At 36.8% G+C, this 21,473-nt stretch overlaps 1 protein-coding gene across 1 annotated transcript; it reads right to left on the bottom strand.

The window, feature by feature from the left end:
* Nucleotides 1-2,035: 2,035 nt before the first annotated feature.
* Nucleotides 2,036-13,928, bottom strand: rtbdn (retbindin). The gene is made up of 6 exons (XM_084135407.1): nt 13,538-13,928; nt 12,351-12,527; nt 12,142-12,229; nt 11,109-11,237; nt 10,906-11,002; nt 2,036-4,051 (listed from the first exon to the last, which is right to left on the bottom strand). The coding sequence occupies exons 2-6, from the start codon at nt 12,502-12,504 to the stop codon at nt 3,704-3,706; spliced, it is 816 nt and encodes a 271-aa protein (XP_083991533.1). The 5' UTR covers nt 12,505-12,527; nt 13,538-13,928; the 3' UTR covers nt 2,036-3,703.
* Between the last annotated feature and the right edge of the window lie 7,545 nt (nt 13,929-21,473).

Consider the following 21,473-nt stretch of genomic DNA (forward strand, 5'->3'; position numbering starts at 1 on the left):
TAAAATAACACTGCACGACATAAATATAGCTACTATTTGGCTAAAACAGATGTTTTTCTTGTGATCTGTGGGAGTTTTTGTGGTTACATAAGTTGGGTCACAAGGCGCTAGGTCAAACCTGGGTTAGCTGATCATGAATTCAGCATCAAACCACCATCACAGGGTCAATGAATGTGTTTCGCCCATAGGTTTCGCCTTAAAATGGGTTCATGGCGCCATCTAGTGCTGCAAGTGCCATAAAGCAATTCAAAATGGGTTTGAAGAAAATGGGCTATGTCAGGGCTGCCAACTCTCACGCAATTGACACTTTTCACACGCTCTCACGCCACATAGCCATTTTCTCACGCACAGAAAAATTGTGGAGCAAAGAGGTACTTTTAATATTAAACTAATTCTCAGCTCTTAGATTCCGTCAATTTTATTACGAAATTCAGACAAAAATACGTTTGGCGCTTGTAAATGTGACGTGACAGATCGCTGAGCGCCTCAGTTCAAGTGCACGTGAACCGATCACCTGTTACTTTTTTATTTAAAGATGCAGTAGGCCTACAACTTACCGAAAGTATACATAATATCGACCAATTAGTGTTTTTCAACCACGGAAAGAGGTCAATATAACAGCAGGAGAACAATTATGTCACATAACGTTACATTTACCTCAGGAAAGCCATTTAACGACCATAGCATGTTAATTGAATAGAATAAATAGCTAGAGAGGAGATTTTGCTGAGCACTATATTACATATTTATTATATTTTTTACTTATGTCATTAAATAATTGTTATTATAACAAAAACTGCATTATATTTAATTTAATGTTATTTTTAACCTTTAATAATACCAGCAGATTGGGCCCTCTATTTTTATAGCATTAGGTGAGATTATTTTTTTTAATAAAATTTAAAATAAACATGTATCCAAATTAGTCAATATTGAATCAAAATCGGAATCAAATCACAAGAATGGAATTGAAATCTTGAAATTTTTGTCAAGCAATAATAAAAACTGTATCCTACCAGTCATTGTACAATGTAAACATTGTAACATGTTGTCACTAAACTTCATAAAATTCTATTTAGTTACCAAATGTTTTGACAATCACAATTACACTTATAATTGTGATTATAAGTGTCAAAAAAAAATCTCACTCCAAGCTAAACTCAAAAGTTGGCAGCCCTGGGCTATGTTATCTTGGTTGAGTGATGAATAGGCCTAGCTAATGAATAATAAACGCGTGTCTGGTTTTTTTTTTTTTTTCAACTGAAATTTCTTGTAAAGATATTTTTGCAGTGTTTCGTAAGGCAGAACAATCCAAAAACACATTTAAAGATGGCGCTGCTGTGAATAAGGTATATTCTGCTTCACATTACACAGTGATACGGGACAAATATAAACAGAATAATAGACATTAGTGTACAACCATAGACTATGTACAACACATATATAGTCTATTTTGTCGTAATTACTGTAATTACCAGATGACAACACGTTCTACTCACAGCTGTTTACGTCCTCGGATTCGGAATTGTGCGTGTCTATGGCAACACTATCAAGGCCAAAATTAATCTGCAGTGGTCACGTGGTACAAATCGGAGCTCTCCGAATTGTTATCTATGAGGACATGGACACTTATGCTGGTTTCACAGACAGGGTTTAGATTAAGCCAAGATTCAATTAGGACAATTTAAGTAGCTTTTATAAACATGAGGCTACTGATGTGCATCTTGAGTGAAAAATACAATGGCACTGATATATTTTAAGATATGCTTTCAGTTAAAACAGCTCACACATAGTTACTTAGTCTGGGGCTAGGTTTAGGCCTTGTCTGTGAAACCAGGGGTATATCTCATAATCACGTTGTTTACGACACAGTACGAATGTCATGCTATAATTTAAGTTCAATAGTTAAATGTAGCATAAATTTGGCAAGATAAACACATGGTTAATTGATAACAATACTTTACACTAAACAGGATAATAACAATGACGGGATTAAAGGGGTTTAAACTGCTTTAAAAAGAACAGGTAAAAGAACCATTTTTAATTTAGTTTATTTATGAATTAAAGACATATAAGATCAGAAGAGAAACACGTTTACTCAAGGCAGCCACATAATACAGAAACATCAAACTGCTCACACTGACCATCCGTTTACATACACACATAACACAATGTCCTCACGTTCACTGTTAAACAGTCAACTAGTACACTCATTCATAACTAGTCAAACAGAATTTACAGTGCTCTCACAGTCTTTCTTTACAGCATCATTTTTTATATACGCCAGTATAAATACTTTGAGTAAATGACAGCTGAATCATATCTGTGTTTTCACTAATAAAGTCATTTACTCAAAACACACAGACATAAATTACACATACGACTGTGCGAAATGTAAAGATGTAAAATGTAGGCTATATGCATGTATGATAATGTGATGTTAGCAGAAATGAGACATCCATACTTCCACATGTTGTGATTATCATGAAATATCACAGTTGTAGAAACAAGCGACAATAGCAACATTTAGACAAAGTCTAAACTGAGACAAAAATGCCATAATAATATTTGTAAATGATGTAGTTTCATGCAGTGGGCAAATACAAAAACACACTGAATAAACAGTTCAACTCAACATAAAACAAGATTCGCAACCCATATTCCTGATGTAATTTGTCATATTTCCAGGTGAATAAGAATATTTGAAAACACTTTACAATAAGGTCTCATTTATTAGTAGTAGTTAATGCATTAACTAATAATGAGCAATATATTTTATATAGCATTTATTAATCTTTGTTAAATGTTAGCTAATAAAAATAGTTATTCATTGTTTGTTCATGTTGGGGTTAGACCATTAACTAATGTTACCAGACACAACTTTTGATTTTAAAAATGCATTAGTAAATGCTGAGATTAACATTAGCTAAGATTAATAAATGCCATAGAAGTATTGTTCATTATTCGTTCATGTAGTTAAACCTTATTGTAAAGTATTACCAAATATTCGAAAAGATTCAGACATAAATTCAACTTGTCATGTTGCCTTTAAAGGTGCAGTGTGTCATTTTAGCGACATCTAGTGGTGAGGTTGTGAATTGCACCCAACAGAAGTTACGGTGGCCGACAGGAAGTGATGTCGTCGTCTGAGACAGCAGAGAGTAGCCAGATAAACAGTGAGGTTTCTTTACAAAGATCAATTAACAAATTAGGTTTACTTAATTATTCAGTAAAACAATATGTTATTGTGAATATTATTGTTACTTGTTCATCATTGTGTCAGTGTTTTATTTGCTGACTTTAGCTTTAGCACGAAGAACAAAATAGTGACAAAACGTGTTGGTGCGTGTTGGTGTGGACCCGAGGTGTGTGTAGATAGAAATGGCTCAATCTAAGGTAATAAAAACATATCGGTTCATTATGTAAGGTCTTTACACACCACTGAAAACATAGTTATGTATATGATATTGCATTTCTGTCAACAGATCCTCCTAAATATTACACAGTGCACCTTTAACAGGTTAAAATAAGCAGAATTTAAATTTACAGAACTAGTTTAAGTCTATCCAGGATTGTTTTGTCGACTGTGTTAAATAGACAATAGAATTACGGTAGAAAGCATTCGTTTACTTTAAATTCAACCGATAAGATAAAAATAGAACACTTGATAACAAACATTCAACAGATCTAGAACACAAATGTTCTAGAAGCCACTTCCACTGCCTTCCATATCGGTGGCCAAAACGGAGCGTTTGCGCAGGACGGTGTTGCTCCTCCGGGCCTGTGGTGGCGCTGTGTCACTGCGTGTCTGAGGCTGCGCAGGGGGGCAGGGCGCTCTGTACTGGGGCAGGCCGCTCTTGGTGGTGTCCAGTTCTTCGGGGTCTCCTTCCTGAACCCTCAGGGCCGCGATCACCTCTCGATCTGAGGGGCTGAGAGTCAGACAGCCGCAGCTAAGGCCTTCGACGCCGTCTTCTTCCCCGGGGTCGTCTTCAACCGTCATAAAGGCGTCTCCCCAAAGACTCTCGCAGAGGTCTCGCCCGTGCTGATACATCTGATCAACAAACACAGATGCATGGATGATCAGAATATGCTCACAAGTACGCAAACAAACAACTGTTCTATCAAAGTACCGGTGCACTTCGGTCATTTTTGATCGAAAAAGTTACGTTTTTTTTTTTTTTTACTTCATTGGAATGGTACGAAACTTGGTAAAGGTTTTGGCACTTGCTATGTGAACACACACAAAAAATCATGGACATGATTCGAGCAGGTTAAATGGTCTGGGGAAAAAACAGTCCCACTTGTGCTCCTCGCGGTCCAAAATTTGCGCATTGGAAATGAATGGGAGGCGAATTTCATCTAGTGGAAGCGTTTGGTACTGCAGTCAAACAAAACCTGACTGAAAGCTAATTTTAGATTTGTGGCTTTGATTTTCTCAGTTTTAGAGTAAAACATGTTTTTGAAAATATGTATTTCATAGAAAAATTGAAAATAGTATCATTATTCATGACAATAAACGTAAAATTCTGTAACTTTTTTCACTTCAGCAATAATCTGCCAAGTGTTGTCTTTGAAAAGAGATCAAACTTAAGTCTATGCTGTAAAGCATTCAAGATTCACGACAGTTTAAGTTGGAAATTTTATTTTCAGGTCTATGCTCAAAAACGTAATAAATGGTTTATAAATCACTCGGTGGCCATCTTTGAAATGCTTCTCGAGCAGCTATTTCAGTCATAGTGCAGCTCCTATTTCTTCGAATGGGGAAACATCTAATTCTCTAAAGCACCAGGTAAGGTTTTTACCACTCAAATAGTGGTAAAAAGGTCTTATTTTTCATGTGAAGTCCTAAGCGCGCATCTTAAGCTGTCACACGATCACTTTACCGATTGGCGACTGGCTCTTATATTTAGAAGCAGGACTTTAGAAGAAGACTCACGCTAATGCTGCAATAGTGGCCCCTTGTGGCAATGCTGAGAATGCAGTGTGTAATTGCTTGGTATTGTGCATTTTTAAAACATAAAAAACTAGCAGTAAATATACATTAACAGCAGAACTTACAACCTCAATAGTTCTTCAGACTGCTAGTTATTCAATTGGGAAAATAAAAATTTAATTACTAAAGCAATGTGAAGAGCACAGCTGCAGTTATGTGGGATCTTACCATCCATGTAGCATCAAAAATATGATGTGTAATGATGAGAAAACATTTCAGATCCGCTGCTAACATTATCCGTCGTTAAATTCGTACATCAGCTTTAATGATTCCACAAAGTAGAACACACACACACACCTCCTCTGCTTTCTCTATCTCATTATTGGCTGTGATTTTCACCCCTCAGAAGAACATGTGAAGTGTGTGTGTGTTTCTCTGTCACTCATGGTTATGCACATGTGATGATGATTGTGCTGATTACGAATTTTTACTGCCAGCGGCATTTCCACAGAAACACAGTGATCGTAAAACCAACATGGGATCAACTATGACTCGATTTACTGTCTTAATTCATGTTCCTGCTCTTATTGGCAATGATTCATCACTGCACGTTATTCTGCGAAAAAAAAGTATAATCTTTTATGAAAATCATAACTTCCATTTCCGAAATGACTTTCATTTCCGGCCGACATCTGGCTTTATCTCTCTTGATTTATCAAGCACCTTCATAGAGACACTTTCACCATCCAGTGAATTCAGCATGATTAAATCAAGTCCTGCTCACTGTTAAACCTCATAAAAAATATGTTACCCCTAAAGAAGTGAATGACAGAAAAGTCTGTTTAACATTAAAAATCATGTTGGGATCACATGACCAGCCAAACACTTGCTTTATCTTGGTATTACTAGACAACTCCATTCACCAAATAAATAATTCATTGTTTATTTATGAGTGAATCCAAATTGGATCACAGTTGAATATGTTTTGATTTAGCGAATCAAATTAACATTGATATTGTGACAGATGTTGTTAAAATTCAATGTTGATTTTTAAGTATTTTGTAACATTTTTACAACCATTTCTGTATTGTTGCAATGTTTTTTAATGTTGAAACAACAAATTAGATTATATCAACCACATTCAGCGTTGAAACTGACTGTACGAAAGGCCGGTTGCACTGATTCACATCTCTCTCTCTCTTTTCACATGTACAGCATGTCAGTGGTGAGGAAATGTGACATGAACTGACACGTTCACTGTGTGTTTGTGTGTGTGTGTGTGTGTGTGTTTTCCAAAGACGTTCCAGCTGTGTCCATGCCTGAAGTCACATACTCTCTCCAGTTCTGATGGTGATGTGAACAACCCACATAGCAAGTGATCTTGGCCCCAATGTGTCCTCACGCTGGCAATGGCATGTCTCCTGTCAGCCAGAGCTGGCCATGTGTGGCAATGATGGCAAAGCATGATCACAGCAAACAACATGAGGGCGACTGTTGGTGGGAGGAGTGTGTGTCTCAGATCAATCCAGTGATCATCTGCTCCAAATCAGGATTGTGACCTTGGGCCAATTAAGTGCACTTTAATGCAGTTGACTTCACTGATTGACAATTTACTTCATTTGAAATGATAATGTTTCATCTGTTATGACTTGGCATTTAAAAGGTTCATTTTTAACAATACTATAGCTTGAAATACTGAATTGATTAAAATTTCTGTGATCGTTTAATCATAATCATGCAATATTTCATTAATTTTGTTAATAAAGGGGCATCATTTTATGAATATGCTGTCATAAAATACACCGCATTTTATTCCTGTTGTGGATATTTATCTCCTTAAAATTAAAGTAAAATATTCTGTTTTAAATAAAGTGCAAAAAAATTTAACAGAAAATATCCTTAAATGTTTTCACAGAAAAACACTGTTATTTTACAGGTATTTCCTGAATTAATCCAAAAGACTGGGGGCAACAGAACATTAAACACTGACAGATCTCTCAAGATATCAGCATATTCACTCATTACAATCCAGTTTGACTATTTATTTTATACTAAAGTTCTTATTGAGAGGTTTAGGTGTTGAAGAATTATTGTAAAAATAAAAAACAGTCACCATTATGATTATCAGTGTTTGCTTTAGTTGGGCTCTTGGCCCTTACGTTTTTAACATTAGTATTTCTTATGCTGCTTTTGTGTCACTGATACACATTTGTTATGGCAAGAAGATTGCTGGAGAAAATCTCATCAGATAATGATGGTCACTTATTGGTGATGTCGTCATCATGTAGTGGCATGATTCCCAGATATCACTTAAAGTCAAATCTCTGAGTACATTAACAGTTCATTTCACATGGTTAACTGTAGCCTTGTGGCATCAGGAGCACAGAAACATAAAGAATCAACATACGAATCTCAACAATGGTGACAATCAACAAAGCTTTTTGTGACTTTAGTAGCTTGTTTTGTGATGTTCAGAATTTATCTGAATATTTATATATATTGTTGAGATTCATAATCCGATTATTGATGTCTGTATCCTGTCAAAACATTTTCTGCATAATGATTTAATAAAATCTTTCAGAGTGTCACAGCATACATAACCGTTTCTGGTTTACTTAAAGAGGCTACATGCGATTTTCTGAAATTTAAACTCGCGACTGACACCTGTGGCCAAAAAACGGAACTGCTCTTCCTTTCTGCTCGCTCTCGTACGTGCACACTTCGCAAGTCATCCGCTGCAAAGAAGTCAACATTATGTTTACAGAGGTAAGAACAGTCAAATACATATATTGTTTGAGAAACTAAGTTTGTTTGCTGACTAGCGGTGGTGGCAGAGTGATCTGAAACGTTTAACATGAGCTTGACGTCACATCCGCAGACAGCGCGTGAAAAATCCGACCCGACAGAAAATAGGAAAAATAGGATACAGGCTTATAGGTGCACCCACTGTGAGCTGACAAGGTGTCAGTATGCCCATCAGGAGATGTTTGAGTCATAAATGGTCAAATAAAAAGGCTATTGTTACGTTTATTTTGGGGAAAAAGTTGCATGTAGCCTCTTTAAGGCTGAAAATCGGTACCAACACTAAAACCTATGTATTCATGCCCAGTGCTGGACCAGTTATGGGTTAGTAATTGCTTGAGACCCAGGCCAGTTACTTGGCCACTCCAGGGCCGTCATTCTTTGCAGTATGTGGGCCATGTAAAAAGGGGCTTTGTGGACCGGAGATGGGCCAGAAAAAAATTGCTATGTGGGAAACCTCTGTAGTGATGTTTGTATCAGACAGTAGCCGCGTTGCCATAACAGATTTGTACAAAACTTTTGCGCTATTGTGTTAATGTTGATAAAAACTATTGCGAAATGACGGCGTTTCCATTAACTGATGTTTTGCGACTGAAATGTGATTTTTTTCCTCTCCCGATAAGTCATTCCAATAATTATGGCAACCGATGTTGGTATGGGTTTACATATATCCCAGCCACCGCACTAGCCATTATTTTTAATGGAAGGAGACGTAGGCATGTTATCCAAGCATTAATGGCAAGGAAAACCCCTTATACTTGGGAGCGGCACATATGAGGTGTTTCTGGGTATTTCTCCCTCATATCTGCTTCAATGGTCTTGATTGTGGCATTTCCTTGTTGTTTAGAGTCTAGTATTCCTGTAACACTTTTGTCTTTTATGAGTTTAATGAAGAACTCTGTCTCGTCTTCTGTCCAAACATACCGCTCCATCTACGTCAGGTGACCTGTAAATGCGTAAAAACTGTTTCCATTGCAGTTTTGCGAAATATTCCTTTTTCAAATTGCCTGATAAACCACCTCATGTGAGCGTAAAAACTTATTTGCGATATATGGGAGTTTTTGCGAAATTGACGTGCTTCAATTGGGCATATTTTCAATGCGCAATTTCAATTTGCGCAATTTGAAGGCTAATGGAAACGCGGCTAGTGATGTGAACAAACTTCATTATTTCTCTTGCCCTGTTGAGTCCCAATTTGGAGATTAGGTTAAAACTGTCCCTCTGTGTAATTAAAGCCCAACACAAAAGCCCCAGACATGAATGATTCCTTACCAACCACACAGCAAAACCCTGGCAACTACCCAGAACACCCTAGTAACAGAACACCTAAACAACCACATAGCAACATGTAAAAACTCTTCAGAACTTCTTAACAACTGCATACCAATATCATGCCAATACAGCAATGTGTCAAACATCCTCAGAACACCTTAACAACCTCCTAGCAACACATTCTAACATAATAAACTTAGCAACAACACCCTGGCAACCACCAATAATGCCACAGCAATACATAGCAATGTGCTACAACTATTCAGAGCACCTAAGCAACCACTTAACAACATACTAAAAAATTATTCAGAAGACCTTAGCAACTGCATAGCAACATGCTGGCAATCACGTACAACATCATAGCAATACAGCAATGTTTCAAATGTCCTCAAAACACTTCAGCAACAACTTAGGGACACAATCAAAATATTAAAAAGTCCTTGCAACACCATGGCAACCACTAAGAAACACTAATAAACACACCAAATATTTTGCATCTGCATAGCAACACCCTGACAACCAACCACAACTCATGGCAATGTGCAAAACTCCTTTAGAACACATTATCAACTCCTTAACAACTGCATAGCAACAACCTGGCAAACACCCACAATACCCTAGGTACACTTGGCAATGTGCCAAAGTTTAACACATCAATCACTTAGCAACACATTACCAACATTAATAAATCTACAAAGCAACACCCTGGCAACCACCCACAACACCATAGCAATACAGTACATAGCAGTACATGCGACAAAAAACTACTCAGACCACCTTAATATTCACAACATTCTTAGTAACTGCATAGAAATACCCTGGCAACCTCCCACAATGCCCTAGGAACACATTGCAAGCAATGAACCAAAACCCATTAAAACACTTTAGCAACACACTAAAACATTTTTTTTTTTTTTAAAAACCTTAGCAACTGCAAAGCAACACCCTGGCAACTACCCAAAACACACAACAATGTGCCAAAACCCAATAAAACACTTTAGCAACACACTATTTAAAAAAAAAAAAAAAAAAACCTTAGCAACTGCAAAGCAACACCCTGGCAACTACCCAAAACACACACCAATGTGCCAAAACCCACTAAAACACTTTAGCAACACACTAAAACATAAAAAACCCTTAGCAACTGCAAAGCAACACCCTGCAAACCACCCAAAACACACATCAATGTATCAAAACCCATTAAAAACACTTTAGCAACACACTAAAAATATAAACAAACCTTAGCAACTGCATAGCAACACCATGGCAACCACCCAAAACACACAGCAATGTGCCAAAAACCACTAAAAACACTTTAGAAACACACTTAAAACATTTAAAAAACCTTAGCAATTGCATAACAACACCCTGGCAACCACCCAAAACACAGCAATTTGTAAAAACCCACTAAAACACTTTAGAAACACACTAAAAACCTTTACAAAACATTAGCAATTGCATAGCAACACCCTGGCATCCACCCAAAACACACATCAATGTGTCAAAACCCGCTAAAAACACTTAAGCAACACACTAAAAATAGAAACAAACCTTAGCAACTGCAAAGCAACACCCTGCAAACCACCCAAAACACACATCAATGTGTCAAAACCCACTAAAAACACTTAAGCAACACACTAAAAATATAAACAAACCTTAGCAACTGCATAGCAACACCCTGGCAACCACCCAAAACACACAGAAATGTGCCAAAAACCACTAAAACGCTTTAGAAACACACTAAAAACATTTAAAAAACCTTAGCAATTGCATAGCAACCCCCTGGCAACCACCCAAAACACACATCAATGATTTTTGCCCAGACGAATATCACATTTTCTTCAGAAATGTACAGATCTAGTTGTGAGTTTGATGTATTATGTTTGGTATGATGTTACCTGTTGGTAAGACACACAGCCGCCGGTGCAGTTCTGTCCTCTTGGGTCGGTGGCCCAGTCTCGAGCACACGTCAGGTCCAGTTTACAGGCCTCATACCTGCAACAGTGACATCTCTGGTCATCATATTACCAACAGCGCAACACAAAAGGTTTTGGCCTTGGACCTGAAGACAGAGTGTGAGCATGAGTGGGCGGGGCCTCACCAGTCTCTGCAGAAGCTGTGGCACAGAGGCACCGCCTTCAGGGAGGAGTCATGATGTGGGTGTGGCCAGCGAGCAGCGTCAGGAGAGCAGCGATAAAAACACACCGCACGCTTCAGGAAGGACTCGCAGCTGCAGACAGAGAGAGAGAGAGAAACTGTTATATATATTTATATATATATATATAATGAGCATTTACACAAAACTTCACAGGCACAAAAACCACACATATAAGCGAAAAATAAATAAATAGATAAAAATGAATTAAAAATAAACAAACTTGAATTATAAACAAACAAATCTGGATTTAAAATAACTAACTAAATAAATAAATAAATAAATAAAAATGAATTATAAACAAACAAACCTGCATTAAAAATAAATATATATATAAATAAATAAATAAACATGAATTATAAACAAACAAACCTGCATTAAAAATAAATATATAAATATATAATATATAAATTATAATAAATATATAAATTAATTAAAATAAATTAAAAATATATAAACATGAATTATAAACAAACAAACCTGGATTAAAAATAACTTACTAAATATATACAAAAAATAATTTAAATAATTAAACAAGGATTAAAACTACAAACTAATTAATGAACTACAGTAAATATATCAACCAAACAAACATACAAATACCTACTGCCATCTAGAGTCTAAAAAAGGACAAACCCTGTAACATGTTCAATCACAACTTCCTGTTTTAATAGGAAATACTTCAACATGTGAATTGAGAAAGAAAATTCTGCCAAATTAGTTCATAGTTTTTGTTTTTGTTTTTTTATTATTATTAAATCTTGTTTACATATTGTGTATCATATATGATTAATATATATTAAGTATACTTCACAATAAAAATAATTAAAAAATGATTGAACACAAATATGAGGCAAAACTATTATCACCTGCTAAAAGCAGTTAACATATCATATCTGATTGAATCAATCAATTTCCAGATTTTACAGTGTAAATATGAATCATAGCCTGTCTATTTAGGGAATGAATATAATCTTACAGAGGGCTGAGAAGACCACACTTATCCCAGGGAGAGTTGTCCACAGAGCCGGAGAGATCCTGGACATCCGTCTCAGAACAACATGAATCTGAACAGAGACACAAACATTAACAACCTAAGTTTTTAATGAACTGATCAGGACCAGTTTTGAATCAGCTGTGTGATTGTGATTGTGAGAGGACTATAAAGTGTGTGCACTGTGCACGCACTCTCTGTGTAGAGCGAGCAGTCCTTCAGACGGGGCTCAGGACTGGGCGTGGCTTTGTGTCTCCCGTCCTTAAGACACGCCCCCTCGTGACTCATCACAGCAGCACCCAATAGAACGAGGCAGGCGAGGCCGAGCAGAACTCTGGACACGCCCATTTTCACCTGCGTTTGTCTTTCAACTAAGAAATTGAAATTATAAGAAAAAGAATTATAAAAAAAAGAAATAGAAATTATATTTTAAGAAATAATCTGGGATGGGAAACACTTTATTATAACTTTCATCAACTAACATTATGATGCTTCTGAACATGAAACGTTGATTCACATTTGCATTCATTTATTCATATTCTGTGACGAATTATATAACGCTTCACAATCACTTAGCCTATTCATAAAAGTATTCATTTAAAAAGATATAAACAGATCAGCTCAGTTAATCACTGGTTATTTGATGTGTTTTATTTTTTATCTGTCTGAAATCCTCAACTAATTTAAGAGGAATTTTCGTAAAAATTTGGAATCAATCCTAACTAGGAATTAGGAATCCTGCTAAACTCAAAATTCTGAAAATATAAACTGGAAAGTAAGATTTTTTTTCCAAGTAAAAAATTAAATATATATTCCCAAATTAGAAATAAAATAAAAATAATGTAACTAAATAAAATAATACATTAAAACATCATATATATATATATATATATATATTACAAAATAATAATAATAATAATGTAATAAAATAAATATATATTCCCAAATAAAAACTGAAATCAAATAATCCATTAAAACATAAAATATAATATTCCCAAATAAAATAAAAATAATACAATAAATTCATTCTAAATTACAAAATACACTTGAGTTTATATATAGGTTAAATCTTGATGCACTGTTTACATCACAACCTACAGAAACTTTTAGTTTGATATATCAAAGAAATGAACAGGTTCAGTTCAACCCAAAGTTTTCACAGCTCATCTTAAGAGGAAAATAAATCATAAAAGACAACATCATGATTAACTGAGCTGTTCATATGAATGTCCTTTAACTGTGTCGTACAGTCCTGCATAAGAGGATGAAGAATTACACAGACTGATCTACTCAAACTGCACACAGTAAACACCTCACGTCAGAGTTATAATCTTCTAAAACACAAAATGACTGTTAATATGTCCATGAAACTCCTTCATACCTGATGTTGCTGCGTCCAGTGGCTGTTCTGATGCTCTCCGGTTTGATCTGCTCTCTCACTCTTTTCCCCGAGCTATAGTCGAAGGACATCTCGATGACAACGCCCCTCCCTCCCTCTCTCTCTCTCTCTCTCTCTCTCTCTCTCTCACAAACACACACGCACGCACGCGCGCACACACGCATTTACCATTAGTTTGTTCTTAGTGAGTGCAGTTATCAAAGGAAAATAATAAAAGCAATAAGACTATAAATAGACATAGGCATAAACAAAGACACTTTGATCATACATTCGAATAATAATAATAATAGGTAATGTGGCTTTATTTCATGTGACCTTGTTTCTAATTGCCTCTCATCATGTGCCACTGAGTCACCTGCACATGTTTTGTTTCCCCCAAAACCTGTCTCGTATATTACATGAGGTGAATCCAGGGTGAATTAGGATAATCTGGGACATTGGGAGAATTGGGACACCTAAGCTTCTTGTTCCGTTTCAAGCACGTCTATGTCAACATGAACGTATTATATGCTGTTTCTCACATGGTAAAGTCTCATTGGTTGATCTAAACTTCGGCAATAAACTACGAGCAAGCTGCTGAACTTTAATGTGTGAAGTACATAAAGTTTAACATTATGTATTAACAAACATACATGTATTTACTGACATGAACTAACAACGAGCAATACATTTGATACAGTATTTATTAATCTTTCATGTTAGTTAATAAAATAATAGTTCACAGTGCATTAACTAATGTTAACAAACACAACCTTTGATTTTAATGATGTATTAGTAAATGTTGAAATTGATATTAAATATTAATAATTGCTGAAGAAGTATTGTTCATTCTTAGTTTATGTTAACTATAGCTAACTAATGTTAACTAATGAATCTTATTGTAAAGTGTTACCAAAAAACTATAGCCTCATAATATCTCAGTGATACTAAAATGACACTAATGCATAATGCGTATCTAAAAGTGGCTCAAAATGGTCAAATATCAGCCATTTAATCTGCTTGACTGATACGTTTGATATATATGATACCAAGAAGAAGCCATTTGCAGTAAACAGATGCTATAATCATGGCCTTCACATTAGAGATGATAATTTCTCTCAGCAGGCAGGCACCGAAGGCTTGTTTTGCTGATTATTCCTTCTCTAATCTTCCTTCTGGAATAATCCCACCTCCGTGCGCCGCTTTAAGACGTTTTTGGCCCCAAACGAAAACACTGTGCCCTAGTTACAGAGCTGTAGAGGATTCAGTCTGAAACACTCTGGCTTCTTCCAACGGGGGTTACCGTCGGAAGTTGTTTCAGATGGCATGTATGTTTTCACTCATGTCATGTAGTTAAGACCTGTCAGAGTGATTCATAATGATACAGACAGTTTCGTAAGCAGGGGCCGCAGGTCTCTCGACGCTCGCTCAAGTGTTTTATTTTGGGGCTGAGGACAGCAGACAGAAGCTATTAGCCTTTGGTCATCTGAGCTGGAATAATAATCCTTTGTGTCAAAGCTATTCATGGATGAGCCGTTGTTGTGTTCGTTCCTGGAGAGGTCACCCACAATACGACCAAAAGACCGCTGCTAATTGCACTGAATTCGTTCCACCATTCAGAGCTGGTTTCACTCGTACAGAGCAAATGACCCGCCCCCCTTAGTTACTGTTGCTACGTCCGACAAGCCATGGTAAAAAATAAATCGCGTAGCAGAGAGGACACTGACAACGCGCCAACAGACGAGATACAGCAGGTTATGTTTGATATGAAACAGTTGATCCTTGTTTTTACAAGTCTTAGCTTTAATTTATTTTTTATTTTTTTAAGAAATTCATACCGTTTTGTGGCTCTTTAATGTGTCGTGACAGATCGTTGTAACGCCTCAGTTCAAGAGGCACATGAACTGATCATCTCTTCCTCTTTACTACTAGTCATAGCACCAATAAACATGAATGAACATCAGAAGGTATGTTGTTTCGACCATGGCAAGACGTCAATACACACCATTTTTCAAGTTAAAGTCCACCAACATTAATCTACTAACTCTCCTGTCTGGTTTGTTTGTCAGAAAAATGTTAGTTTCTGCGTTCTGATTGGTCAGATCACCTGTCAGTCAAATTCCCGGCGAAGGGTGAATTGGACGCAGTTTAGCCTAACCTCAGATAGCCTAGCTAAATGTATGGCCCACAATTTTCTGTTTCAATATCAAACACATATCAGTTTTGGAGGGTAATAACATGGTATTCTTGGAAGTACCTTAATGTACTCTGTGAATACATAAATGCCATATGGATATGATAATCATTCTGTATCATGATAAATATCAAAGTACAATGGTTATTTGTAAAAAGGAGTTTAAAGTGTGTAGTTTTGTTAACTAATAGGCCTATAATGAAAAAGTCTCCTCAAAGTAGAGATGTTCTTATTATAGTGAGATGCCATTAAGGAAAGTGTAATGGTTTAACAACTGTCGATCTCTGTTAGCAGAGAAATGAACCATAGAAATGAACAAGTAGTGTCGTACAGTGAAATAGCAATTTTTTCATTGTACTGTAAATGTAACCAGTCCTTCTCGACCCACTCAGAGTGGATTCTAACGGGGGTCTCTGGCGTGGGAAACAGGCGCTAACAAGGAGACTAAAGACAGCAGCCGCTAATGTCAGTCGCTAGCGCACCTCTTGAGACCAAGGGATTTAGGTTTACACACACAGCTCTTAGAGTGGAAATGAATCATGCATTCATGCTTATCACATTACCATATTTACCGAAGACTTCTGCACACTATATATAATGTTTACATATGTGAAGGTTGATCTGCTATTCATGTTAAATAATATCATCTGCTCTATGAAGTGCATTACCAATAAAGGAAGATCCAACAAGCTCTTTAAACACAATGAATTAAAACATTTTAATGAATTCAGTACATTGACATGAACAAATCACACTTGATTTTTTACAAAACTATCAGCATATCTCTCTGCTTCACTATTAGAATGTCACAAATACAAACAAGTGATAACAAGTGGCTTCATCTTTAAATTCAAACAATGAAAAACATTTCAGTAAAAAGAACTGTAAAATCTGGTCCCATAGGCCTCATTTTGGTTCATTTGTTCCAGAGTCTCGTCCTTTCGTGGACTCATATGACAGCCGATGCAGAGATAATGGTCTGTTTCTCTGTTCTTGGCTTCGTGATTCAGCAGAATCGTAGAGAAAAGCATCACAACAAAGTTTCATAGATTTATCAACCCGAGTCCTTGAGGACTGGAACGTTCTGTTTATCGTTTTATTGAAGAAAGTCTCTCCAAGGTTCATGTCCGTATCAGATAACAGCAGCTCTTGATGACTCGGCATCAGTTTTCAGATCGTCAGTCGCTAGCGCACCTCTTGAGACCAAGGGATTGAGGTTTACACACACAGCTCTTACTGGCTTACAGTCACCCCCTAAAACTGACTCTCATCCGGGTCACGGCACCAAATGTAACCAGTCCTTCTCGACCCGCTTCAAGCAGGACTCGAACAGGGGTCTCCAGCGTGGGAGACAAGCACGCTAACAATGACCACAGCAGCAAGCATCAGTCGCTAGCGCGTCTCTTGAGGCCAGGGGAGTGAGGTTTACATGCACAGCTCTTACTGGCCTATGTTACATAAACTCCAAATAAACCTGACTCAAAAGAAAATATTTAATGCCAAAAAATGTGTTGAATATTAGCAGACAAGCTGTGAATTCATTAAGTAATAACCAATTTCCTCACAAAAGTAGTTAATTTAGCTTAAAACTCTCCACCACTGATATCCATTAAAAAAGCTTGTCTTCAAAGCTCCCTCTAGCGAAGGGTCTCTGACTCGAAGGCTCAGACGTTCCTTCATTTCAAACGATTGTTTCTGCATTGCATAGTGTTTCACTTCATCTGGTTAATGTAAAACTGCCTGTTGTTTTCTGCTGGCAGGACTGACATCCAGCCGAACAGAAGCGCTCCATCTCATCTAGTGGTGGACACACGGAAAGAGCAGCACAGCATGCCAGATTGCTCAAGGGAATGAATGACTGAATGAATGATTATTTCTCTAGCCCTGTTTAGTGACAGTTTGGGGATCAGATTAAAACCGTATCTGTGTGTAATAAAAAACCCAAAATAAACAAACCATGTGTCTTTATATTGTATGGAGAGGCTTAGCAACGTCCGCTATGAATGCATGGTGTGGACTTCACTATTCTTCTGGAACTATAATGATTATTAAAATTTTATGGTTAGCGTTAGCTATCATCCTTGGTGTGAACGGGCCTGTACTGTGGTGTTGAGTTTTGCACATGTAAATACCATTTAGAATATGTAAACAAATCTAGTTTTTAAATGACTTTTTATTCTCAGGGTAACTACACTGGTGAAAAAAAAACGTGTAGAGTGGAAATGAATCATGCTTATCACATTACCATATTTACTGAAGACTTCTGCACACTATATATAATGTTTGCATATGTGAAGGTTGATCTGCTATTCATGTTAAATAATATCATCTGCTCTATGAAGTGCATTACCAATAAAGGAAGGTCCAACAAGCTCTTTAAACGCAATGAATTAAAACATTTTAATGAATTCAGCACATTGACATGAACAAATCACACTTGATTTTTTTACAAAACTATCAGCGTATTTCTCTGCTCCACTATTAAAATGAAACAAATACAAACAAGTGATAACAAGTGGCGTTAAAAAACATTTCAGTAAAAAGAACAGTAAAATCTGGTCCCATAGGCCTCATTTTGGTTCATTTGTTCCAGAGTCTCGTCCTTTCGTGGACTCATATGACAGCCGATGCAGAGATAATGGTCTGTTTCTCTGTTCTTGGCTTTGTGATTCAGCAGAATCGTAGAGAAAAGCATCACAACAAAGTTTCATAGATTTATCAACCCGAGTCCTTGAGGACTGGAACGTTCTGCACATCGTTTTATTGAAGAAAGTCTCTCCAAGGTGCATGTCCGTATCAAATAGCAGCAGCTCTTGATGAGGCACTCGGCATCAGTTTTCAGATGGTTTCAGTCGCTCCTCCTGGATCTTTTTGCCGCAGTTCATGGCCAATGTCGCCACGGCGTACGAGGACAGAATCACAATGGTGCTCCCGACAAAATGAGAGGAGGCTCCTCTCGGGACCACGCGCATCGGCCTGCGGGGATAAACCGAGTCTGGGACGCTCACGGTGTGGCTGATGGGCTCCATGTTCTCTCAGATGGAGATGAGAAGTCTTCAAGCACTGTTGACTGATGTGATCAATGCATGGACGCTCGAGTGGACCTCTTTATAAGGGCCAGACTGAGTCCCAAGACACGTCAGATCCCTTTTGGGAATCACCAGACTGCGTCAACAGGAGGAGAAATAGATGCACACGCATGGACAGGTAGAGGTGAGGATCGTAATCCGTTAAGATCATTAGAACTGGCAGAGAGGCACGTAGGTAAACAGATCTGCCATCTGACGTGTGAAACTCATTCACTCTTATGAAGGTTTATAACTCACGTGAGGTCATGCTGAAATAGAGCTTAAGGTCATGGGTTCGATTCCCAGGAAACAAAGTAAATTTGATCCATTCTTATGGTTTGAAAGTGCTTTATAAATAAATGTTGAGTAAATATTGCATGCATTGTGAGAGAAAAGTGTCATTATTTGTAATATATCCATGTTTTCTCCTGCTGATTGTTTTATGGACTAGAGTTTAGTTTTATGGCACATTATAGAAGACAAACAAATACGTGTTAGCAAAAGGAAATGAGTCTATAAACTACACAGATTATAACAAATGAGCTAATCAGACAGGAGAACCCCAAAACAGCAGGTTTTATTAAATGACTTAATGTGTTTTAGTTGTGCAATTTTAAACAAACTCAGTTGAAAATGTCTCAATGACTGTTGTTGGATCCAGTTTCAAATTTGATCCAATTTCGAATCATTTCAATGATTGTTAGATCCAATTTCGAATTTGATCTAATTTCGAATCATTTCAATGATTGCTGGGTCCAATTTAGAATTTTGGATCTAATTTCGAATCATTTCAATTATTGTTGGGTCCAATTTAGAATTTTGGATCCAATTTAGAATCATCTCAATGATTGTTGGGTCGAATTTCGAATTTGATCCAGTTTCGAATCATCTCAATGATTGTTACAATTTAGAATTTTGGATCCAATTTAGAATCATCTCAATGATTGTTGGGCCAAATTTAGAATTTTGGATCCAATTTAGAATCATCTCAATGATTGTTGGATCCAATTTAGAATTTTGGATCTAATTTCGAATCATTTCAATGATTGTTGGGTCCAATTTAGAATTTTGGATCCAATTTAGAATTATCTCAATGATTGTTAGATACAATTTCGAATTTTATACAATTACGAATCATCTCAATGATTGTTGGGTCCAGTTTAGAATTTTGGATCTAATTTCGAATCATTCAATGATTGTTGGGTCCAATTTAGAATTTTGGATCTAATTTAGAATCATGATGTGGTGCTGAGGTCATGTTAATGGGTCACATCTGTTGAACAGCAGGTGTGGTAAGTCTTTATCAGGTGTTTATGTGTCCTGAAGGGATTATCGGGACTGTCTGAGCATCTGTGGTCAGTCACTGCCACCTGGTACAGCAGGTAAACACTCAACACTCAGATCACAGTGACGTCAGATCCTTCAGAGCATGAATGAGTCAACACACCATTACTGTTGATGAGGCTTTGTGCTCAACTCAATCATCACTGGTACTAGTGCTGCTCATCGTGATGTGATCCAAACTCTGACACTAAGTATTAAGTGTGTGTGTGTCTGCATTACAACTGCTGTAAAGCCTGAAAGAAGGATTCTGAACCCTGAATTCAGCAAACAAAAGTATGAGTTTACATTGAATTCTTCTACTTTACATTTATGCTCTTGACAAAGTCAATGAATATTACAGTAGGAACATCATGTGTGTATGTCCATATGTGAGCAGTAAATCTGTCCTGTGTTCATTCAGTGTTCATTCATTCATTCATTCATTCATTGACCTGCTGCAGATAATCAGTCTCCCTGGCTCTGAAATAAACTGATCTTTTCATTCTGCAGGCCAAGCTGCTTTACTGACCAGAAGGACCACACACACACACACACACACATGCACACGCATGCACGCACACGCACACACAAGAGAGAGAATATGAATACAAGACAAGTCAGAAAGTCTTTATTTCTAAAGCGCTTTATACAATATAGATTATTTCACTGCAGCTTCACAATAGTAACAAATTCAAATTCTCCTGAAAAGTGGTTCTAACGAGCCAGTAGTGTAGTTTTTCAGCTTAAGTCATTTCAGTGTTGATTCAGTCCAGTGTATTTGTGCACAGGTACATGTGAGTGCTGCACTCTGAACTAGCAAAAGACACAAGAGACTAGTGTTTTACATTTTTCTCATCTGTGTGTAGTTTGGCTTGTATGTATCATTTTATGTTTGTGTGGAGAGTTACTATGCAAAAAATATATTTTTTAGAAGAGTTAAAAAATGTTTTGAATTAAGTGTTTGCTTTTGCAAGATATGTGTGACGTTTTGCATGTTGTGTGTGTGTGTGGGTGTGTGTTAACATCTGCTTGTTAACATCAGGTGTCTTCAATAATGCTCAATCATCACACAATTAATCACTTAATTATCTCATTAACTTTAACACTGTGAGATATGAGATATTTATTTTAAAATATGAGTTCAGTGATTCAGGTTAAATGTTTGTGAAATAATGATTATGTTAAAACATAACCAACACCATCAGATCACCTTTTCTCTTTGTTCATCTGGCTGTTATAACTCATGTACAGCAGCCAAACAAAATCTAAAGTCAATGATTTAAGGGCCAAGAGCCCAATTAAAACAAACACTGATCACCATAATTGTGACTAAAATTAAGTTTTTCTCCTTCAG

Source organism: Abramis brama (assembly GCF_963993115.1).
Source record: "Abramis brama genome assembly, chromosome: 1".
NCBI lineage: Eukaryota > Metazoa > Chordata > Actinopteri > Cypriniformes > Leuciscidae > Abramis > Abramis brama.